The 8949-nt window shown below is 44.2% G+C and overlaps 1 protein-coding gene across 8 annotated transcripts in view; it reads left to right on the plus strand.

The window, feature by feature from the left end:
* Positions 1-8949, plus strand: part of GSG1 (germ cell associated 1) — a 107960-nt gene that overhangs the window by 95964 nt on the left and 3047 nt on the right. For all 8 annotated transcript variants that reach the window (XM_068191508.1, XM_068191511.1, XM_068191513.1 and 5 more), the window contains 4 exons: positions 3410-3728; positions 6231-6278; positions 8327-8479; positions 8599-8710. In XM_068191508.1, the coding sequence (XP_068047609.1) occupies positions 3410-3728; positions 6231-6278; positions 8327-8479; positions 8599-8710 (632 nt within the window). The remainder of the gene's footprint in view (positions 1-3409; positions 3729-6230; positions 6279-8326; positions 8480-8598; positions 8711-8949) is intronic.

An 8949-nucleotide genomic window follows, 5' to 3' on the forward strand; every position in this document is an offset into this window, starting at 1 on the left:
GCACCTGCCTCCAGCCTCTGGGCTCTGGTGTTGGACACGGGGGATGAGGATGGATGGACCACTCCTTTCCTCTGTCTTGGCAGAGCAGCATACAGGGTATCTGCCTCATTCCCTCCCAGTGGTGGTACAAGCTTCACCCACTTGGCACTGGGCAAAGTGCTTGTGGGGAAGACAGGATGTGTCTTCCTTTGGGATGTTCCCCTGCCTTAAAGTTTGATTCGGTGCAGCTCTGCTCCATGGTGACTAGTACATTCTCATGAGAGGTGATGTTGTTCTTACTTTTCATGGGTTTGATACCACACAGGTATTTTGAGAGCCTTTAAACTTTCAGGACAAGAGCTCAGAGGTGACTTTTTGTGAAAGTGAATCTCTGTCTCTTCTTACTAGGTTCCCAAATTTATCCAGTGTGAACCAGCTGGGATTCCCAGTGACCTTCCCATTTTGGTAAAAGTTGCCACTACAAGTGACACTGACAATCTACCTCATTCTTCTGTGCTTTGACTATTGGCTTGACTTGCTGCTGTTTCAAATACCCCCTTCGTGGTAGTGATGCCATGGTGTCAGCCTGCCACTCAGCAGCTCTTCTGCTAAGGGGCTCCTTTTGGCATCAAAATTTCCAGTGCCCATGGGGAGAGCTGTATTGGTATCTCTTCAGGGGCTGAAATCCTTAGTCCTCAGAGCAGATGCAGTTGCATAAACTTTCCTCTCCTCAATTTTTTTTATTCTGCCCTTTCTGCAACTATCAGGTGTGGCCAGGAAGATATCCTAGGGCTAGGATGCTTTTGGTCTTTCCGCTGAGACAGTGCACAGTGCAAGGGGTGACCAGACGCCAAAGGTGCTGGCAGTTTCCCAGCTAAGGTCACTCCTCCCCTGTAGCATTGGCCAAAGCTGCCATCTTCCTCCATACAAGCTCCCAAATAGCTACCACATGGGGGTGGCTGGAATCTTTCCGTGTTTTTAAGAAACTTTCTACTCTGTTAATACAGGTCACTCTTCTGCACTTAATCCCAACCCGCCGTACCAATCGCTTCCCATATAATCTCCCAGAACAGCTGTGCTGTGATTGCATTGTGGATTACAAAATGACCATTTTCCACAAAACAGCTGCTGATCAGAAGGATAGCATTTAATAATCACTGGCGAGGAGAAGGAGGAGGGGACCAGACAAAGGAGGAAGGGATTTTGCTGCAATTGAGTTTCTTGGAGGATATAGAGATGAACAAAACCACAGACAAAGCGTGAGTTCCACTTCTGTGCTGTTCATCCAAATTAACAGGACTTCAAAGACTTGCTGCTAAGGTAAATGCAACTATCATTCCTTTTGGGGCTATCTAGACATTATGGTTAGTTGCTATAAGTGAGTGCTTGGCTTTTGTGAAGGGAAGCTTTTCTAACAATGTTTTCAGGAAGTAGTTCAGATTTGCTTCTCATTCCATATGTCTTCTGCATCCTTGATCCACTTCCTACTTCTGACTCATTTGTTTCTTGTACTTTTTATGTCTTTTCCTTAACACTCTTCCTGAAATTATACGGCCTTTCAACTACTGTCATAAATCAACTGGAGAGACTATTTTTCCCACTACTGAAGATTTAAATTAGAAAGATGATTTTTGTAAATATTTTGAGTGGAATTTTTTTGTTAAATAAAAGCATTAGCAACCCAAAACCTGATGACGGAAAATCTTATAATTAAGCATTGATGAAAAACTGAAAAACTTTGTGTGCTGAAGGTTTCAATTTTTAGGTAAAAAACTGGCTTTGAGAAGAGCAATTTTGTCTGCAACTTCCTTTTCAGTCATAAGCCAAATTTTATACCAAAAAAACCTTTCAGAGAGAAGTTTGCCACTAATCTTAGCCAGAATCTCTTCCTAGTAGGTGTCTTTTCTGCAAAAATGGTGATATTCAACATGCCTTCAAATCATGAAAGCCATTAGTTATGGCCTCACTAAGACATTGCCATCTCCAGGGTGCAGAAAAAAATGTCCTGGTGAAGAGACAAAAGAAGCCAGAGTATGAAACAACACAAGAAAATTTCAGGACCCGAGTATTTTCTTGCTTTCAATGAAGGTTTTTGGGGTCATCACTGCTTTCTCGGTGTGCTGAGATGCTAATAAGATCCTGTTTTTCAAGAGGAGCTTCTTCACTGTCTTTGCTGACCATGTTTCCAAGCTTGCTGGGTAGCAGAAAAAAATTATTCTAACTGCACCACTTTTATCTGTGGTGCAGTCACAGACAATGCAAAGCTGGGTCTTGTATTGTTTATTTATAGTGATGTCCACAGAATGGTCTTTCTCACTCATTCAGCATTGGGTGAGTCAGCCGAAGTTAAGTGAAGAGGACCCACAGCAGGCAGCGTCTGTACAAACTGAATCTATTTATTGGGTAAATAGATTTTCAGAGTCATAAATAGGAAAGGGTGGGAGTATCTGGATGAAGTTGTGCCAAACATAGGGAGTGCCACGTAGGAAGAGACATGCATTGATTACATGAAAGTTGATGTGTGGGTAGCTGACATCTAATCAATCTATGGAGTGATATTTTGGGGTTCTCAGTAGTCAGTGCAGGGTTTTGCAGGAGCCCTAAAGTCTTTATCTTCCCTCTGAGTGAGAAAGTCCCTGGTTCACCAACTGCTTTCTGAATTACTTTAAGTGATGAGATGAAATCAGTAAGAATGTTTGTAGCAACATTCACCCTTATAGGAAAAAACCTTTGGCACTTTGTGTGAAAGCAAAGATGCTGCCATCCCACCACCCTACCAAATTTCTGATGTGCAGATGAGAGCTCAGGTGGAAAGTGCTGCTCTGTGGCTTGTACTTAAGGTATCAGGTCTGGATAGCTGGGTGTTCTCTCTGAGCTGGTCACTGCTTTGATGTGTGACCTTCAGCAATATGGGAATATTTTCCTGCCTTTTCCCACTGAGAGATCACTATACTCTCTACCTCCCTAGGTACAGTAATGAGCTGCTTGAAAAAGTGTTTTGGGACACTTGGCAGCAAGACTTCTCATTGAGTTGGAGAGAGCATCCATTGTATCTCATGTGAAGGCAACACATGGTATTCAGGGAAGTTGGTTAACAGTTTCTCCCTGTCATCTCTGAGATGGATGAATGGGATGTTCCTTGTGTTTTGCTCGTGTGCTCAGCTACCTCAATGCACTCAGCCCTGCTATGTCACCCTCTCTTCCCCAGTACAGATATTCAGCATACTTTGAAATGTTGAAGCTGAGCAGGTCCACTGCCCTGGCTTTCAAGAAATGGTTCTTCCATGCTGGGTGAGCGGTTGGGATGTTGTGAGGAGGGCAGAATGTTCATAACCCCTCCCCACAGCTGCATGCTGGGAAAAGGTGGGATTCATAAGGCTATGTGGGACAAGTGGCTGGTGTGATGGTCTCTCCTATTTGTGTGTTGTAGATGGAGCTGCTGAAGGGACTGCCATTGCACCGCACTTTCCTGGCTGTCATCCTGAACCTGCTGGCTCTCACCCTCTCCACCACAGCCTTGCTGGGCAGCTACTGGTGCACTGGGACCCAGAAAGTACCCAAGCCTTTGTGTGGGAAGAGCAAAGCCTCCCAGTGTGTGGGTGTCCCCATGCCATCTGATGCAGATGCGAGCAATGTTTCGTCTGAGGACACAGTGCACTACAGCTGGGAGACTGGAGATGACCGCTTTGCCTTCAGATACTTCCACACAGGGATGTGGCTTTCCTGTGAAGAGAGCATGGAAGGGCCAGGTAGTGTGTTGCTCAGGCAGCCACAACATATTGACTTGTATTTACTCCACAGAAGTTTGAAACTGAAAGGTAGAATGCTGAGAACATGTGGAAGAAAAGTATTCTTCCTTTTCCTAGATGGTGTCAGCCCTGTGCACTGGTGCGGTCAATATATTTCTGTCCTTCACCGGAATGTTCACAGAGCAGGGAAATGGGGAGTAGCTGTCTCTGGTGTGCCCTTTGGTCTGGACTAGGGCCTGTGAAGTGTAAGTGATGGTGGTGGTGGCAGTGCCTTTATGATGGCACTGTTCGTCCTGATGGGAAATTCCATGAGCCTCCTTTCCCTGTCCCCGTATCTCCATTCCTATACACAGCTTACTTCATGCTCTTCAGGGTAAATTTGTGCATGTCCTCTCAGAAATTTAAGTACAGTGTTTTTATGCAGATGTTAATTTTTAGCTATCACTGTGAGGACTACAATAGCCGGTGTTCTTAAATCATCAAACTGAGTAGTTTTGTGTTATTAAACAGAAACTGGGCTTTTCTTAAAAAAACAAATAAATAAAACAGAGAAAGGTAATTACTACCTTATAGATACAGAGAAAACCTGGAGGATCTGAACCCAAAGGAACTAAAGCTAGGAGGTAAATTGACCTAAGGATTAGAGCTGCAATATTGTACTTACTTTTAGTTTTTGTGATACTGTGACAGGTTTCATTAGTGATTTTTGACCATGTGGGACTGGCACTGTAAATACTGAAGTGCCAGGGACTGGTTGTGCAACCTGTACTAGAACCCTTTGGTGCTTCCCTTCACCCTTGACTTGTTCCTGCCCAGACCTTCCCAAGTCCTTCTGCTGAAACCTGTGCCATGCCAGCACAGGTGGGTGCTCTGCAGTGTTCAGATACCCTTTACTGCCTGGCACACACATCAAGGATCAGAACTAATCCAGAAGGTCGCCAACACAGAGATTTTTATCTAAAAATAGAGTGATGACAGTCACTTTCATCAGGGCCATTCCCCTGAGCCCTCCCTTCAGCTCTGCCCAAGTACAAACATCTCACCTTCTTTAACCAAGCTATCCTTCCAGTATAGTATTTTTCATCTCCATTTCTGTCAGTTTGAAAATACATAACTGGTGAAGAAAAGCAGACAGAAGGAGGGGTTGGAGCATAAGGGAATGTGCTTAAAATTCTCATGTCCTAACAAGAGGGCTGCTTTTTGTTATGAGGATTTCCAGAAGGGCTGTGGAAGGAGATGAGTTTATTTAGGACTGGTTTGGGTTGGATTGTGTTTCCATTATGCCTGTGGGAATGAAACTACATCCCTCAACTGATTTCTCTAAACAACTTTTCTGTCCACTGGGCAGTCCTGGAATAACCCCAGTGCCTGAAGGAACAGAGAAAGTATGTAACATCTGGATCACAGCAGAACACGGGATAGAGCACGGGATAGAAGCACAGTCAGTCTCAGTCTCCTGCTTCCTGTAAATCAAGCACGACCCACCCCCTACTGTGCATCTTTGAAGCAACTGCATAGACAATAAAAACAACAAAGAAGGGACTACACTGAACAAGAGGAGTTTGAGTTGAGCTGGAGAAAGGATTTCATTTTCAGGCTAATTGCAGGATCAGTTTAGATGAGCCATTACTGAATATCCTCATTAAAGTTCTAGGTGAAGTAGCAAATTGCAAGTTAATGAGAACCGCAGATGGCACTAAACCGGGTAGCATCCTGAGAGCCGTGGATGACAGAAGTAGCACAGGAGATTTGGAAAGATTAGAACTGGGGATTGAAATTAAGAAAATTAGATTCTTACACGAAGCAGAAAAGTCTGGGAGAAAATATTGTGCCAAGCGGAGGAGAGGACCCTCAAATGCAGTAATGCAGTATACAGAGACTTACAGATAATAATGATGGACCCTCAGCTGAGACAGTACACTTGCCAAAGCAAATATTAACACAATTTGTTGAAATAGCATGCCTAAAATGTGAGGACCAAGGACCATATTTCTGTATGAGTCTCTGCCACAGAAGGGGAACTTGCATCTCTGTCACAAAGTATTTCACTTGGGAAGTTTTTTTTTTTTTTTTGCTTTCTTCTTTGAGAAGCAGTGCTAGAAATGGTCTTCTGAGATTAGAGTGTGTGGGAATTCAGCAGAAGTGATGGATCTGCAGTCTGTTACAAGCTACACCCTTAACAGACCTGATCATCAGTAATGTTGTGAATGAGTAGCAACAGATTTTTATATTCAGCAGAGGCTAGTAAGATTTACGAATTGCTGAAGGTTTTTTTTTCTGAAAAGGTCATTTCTAGTTTTGCAGGCAAATGTTGCCTTCTCATCCTTTGCCTCAGTGAAGGTCTGGAAAGATAGAAAAATACCGGAGGTGAGAAGGTCTGATGGGTAGATTCAGGGATGACTGGATGTATACACTGAAAAGAGAGTGACATAAAGAGATTTTCTTTCCCCCTATGTTCCCTTAATTGTTTTATAAACTAAAAGCTTTGGTTTTGTGTTTCAGAAGAGAAATGCCGCAGCTTTATTGAGCTTTCACCACCAGCAGAGAGAGGTAAGAGCAAATCCCTGTATTTCACTGTAGCTGTATAGTGCACCTTCTAGGAACATGGGACCTGCAGCATTTTGCCTGTGTGGGGACAGCAGGTTGGGTCCCCAAAGAGACAGGTATGAAATCTTGTCCTCGTGGTTGCTAAAAGAGGAAAGATTTCCTCCCAGATGTTTGCATAAACCACTGCCATTTTTGAAGTCAGTGCTAGAAACTCAGATTCCCTCCAGTATGAAGTGGGATTTGTCTCATGTAGTAAGTTGCCTGGTCTGGGGTTGTCATCTTGCTGTAGTAAAGGGGAAGAGAATGGATGCAGCCTCTAGGCAGTCCCTCCCACACAGGCTACCTGTTAACTCAGTACTTCAGTTTTGGGGTCTAATGCAATGAATCTGGAAGCTGAATCACCTCTTACTTAGTGGTAAGTGAACAGGACATCTGAAAGTTATGCTTTCAAGGTGAAATCCCTGCCTCATTAAATACAAAACTACATTTGGGTAGGAGAGATTACCCCTCTTGTCATTGTCATATGTCTCAAATCACCCTGTGGATAGCTTCAGTATACTTTGATATAAGTGTACATATGCTACGGAGATTCTACTTAATGAAGGCTTTTCAGTTGCTGTGGGCTTGCTAACTATTCCCTGAGATGGAGGCTGGAGGCAAGTCATTTCAGAAGATGTTCATATGTGAAGGGAAAGGCCTGGGGTGCAGAGCCTGTAACAGCATTCAAACCCTGAAAGCAAGGGTGTAATAAATGCTAGGAATTTGAAAATGCCATTTTCACCCCTTCCTGCACAAAGTATCGTCTTAACATGACTGGTGCAGGTGCCATGGTATGTCTCTGGGTTAGCACTGCACAAGGAGGTGTGATGGCTGACTGTGGGATGGGCTGGATGAGCTGGGTGTGTGCTGAGCAGCTCCACAATACACAGGCAACATTACAAAACAAATTACACATCATCAGTGGGAAGCCTGGACTCTCAAGGAAAATGATGCAGAGGTCTCTGTGTATGTGTGGTCCCTGCAACCTCCAGAATACTTTTGACAGTCTGATCTTTAATGAAATATTCTCCTTGATGGTGCTGCAGCAAGTAAGCCAGCTCCTTTAAACAGGGAATGCAGCTCATCTATTTCTGCTAAAGAGCTGAGTGACTCTATGGCACTAATGATGTTGAATATTCAAGTCAGTGCCACATTAATTAGGGTTTTCTTCACACTCCTTTTCCCCAGCTGAATGTCTCCTCTACAGCCATTAATAGTTGCTAACAGTAGTGTTCACAGTGCTGCTTCATTTGTCAGATTAATATTTCTTCCTCAGTGAATCCTGTGCCTTTCCACAGCCCAGCATTACAAAGTGCCTTTCTTCATTCTCCTTCAATTCTTACTGTGCAGCTGTAGAACCCAGCTCAGCTGTGGACTCTGATATCACTTAAATCCCACTTGAAATCCCAGCATGAAAATACCTGCACTCTGGTCAAGAAGCAGGGTGAGCGGTCAGTGTTACTGCCCTGTCTGGATATCAACCCCAAGGAACATACTTTCATTGTAATTGGGGTTTCAGTGAGAAATACAGGCTTACAAGAGGCTTTCTGAACTCCAGAGGCCATGTCCCAGTCAGTCATGGATGCACCATATAGTTCTTAAATAGTTGAGTCCCAGGTTAAGAGTTGTTTGCTTTCGTTGTTGTGATTAGAGCTTGGATGTGTTCGTGGCCAATCCATGACCATTGGATTTTATGCTAATAGTCAACAGCTTCTCCTGTCTTTTTCTCTTTGCTTTCCTCCTTGCTGTTTATGAATAATGCTGGCTTGTTTACAGAAGGCATTTTAGATCCCCTCAGCTCTGCCATGCTAGAGGAGCCAAGCCATCCTCTGTGACATGCACTCTGTCTCCTACAGCATCCATTGATCCCTTGCTCACAGGCTGAGGAGATTACTTTTGGGTGTTTACTGTTTTCCTTCATTCCCTTTTATCCAAAGGACGTTCTTTCAGGATTGAGTTGAGAGGGGGGAGTACTCTTCCTTGAATGTGGTTTCATCCTGTATTCCTGGCAGGAATCCTGTGGCTGTCACTGGGATCAGAGATGCTGTACATCAGCTTGCTGCTCATCAGCTTCATCCTCCTGATGGTGGAAATTCTGCATACTGGAAATCCTGTCTGTGGGATGAAACTCAATGCCTTTGCTGCTGTTTCCTCAGTGCTGTCAGGTAAGTCTATTACTGTAGTCTTGGAATCGCAGCACTGGAGAGCCTGCTTTTCCACTCAAGGCTGAAGTATGCTGCTGTGGCTCCTGCTCTAACCTCTTTGCTTTGTCCTTTGTGTCCAGGTCTCCTTGGGATGGTGGCACACATGATGTACACTCAAGTCTTCCAGGCAACAGTTAATCTGGGACCAGAGGACTGGAGACCTCACACATGGGACTATGGCTGGGCATTCTAGTATGTGAGCCGTGAAGCCATCTTCACCCCCCTAGCCTTTAAAGCTTCAGCCATGCCACCCACTTCCTCCTCCTTTCTTGACCTTCTGTGTGTTCCAAAGACAGGTGTACCATGGTTTTCCTACTACTAATCTCCTGTCTTTGCCTCACCCTGTTTTAATAAATGGTGGCTGAGCTACTTAAATGAATAGCTACCAAAGGACTGGGAAAACAATGGGGTCACACATAAACAATTGCCTT

This window comes from Anomalospiza imberbis, chromosome 5 (assembly GCF_031753505.1).
Source record: "Anomalospiza imberbis isolate Cuckoo-Finch-1a 21T00152 chromosome 5, ASM3175350v1, whole genome shotgun sequence".
Taxonomy (NCBI): domain Eukaryota; kingdom Metazoa; phylum Chordata; class Aves; order Passeriformes; family Viduidae; genus Anomalospiza; species Anomalospiza imberbis.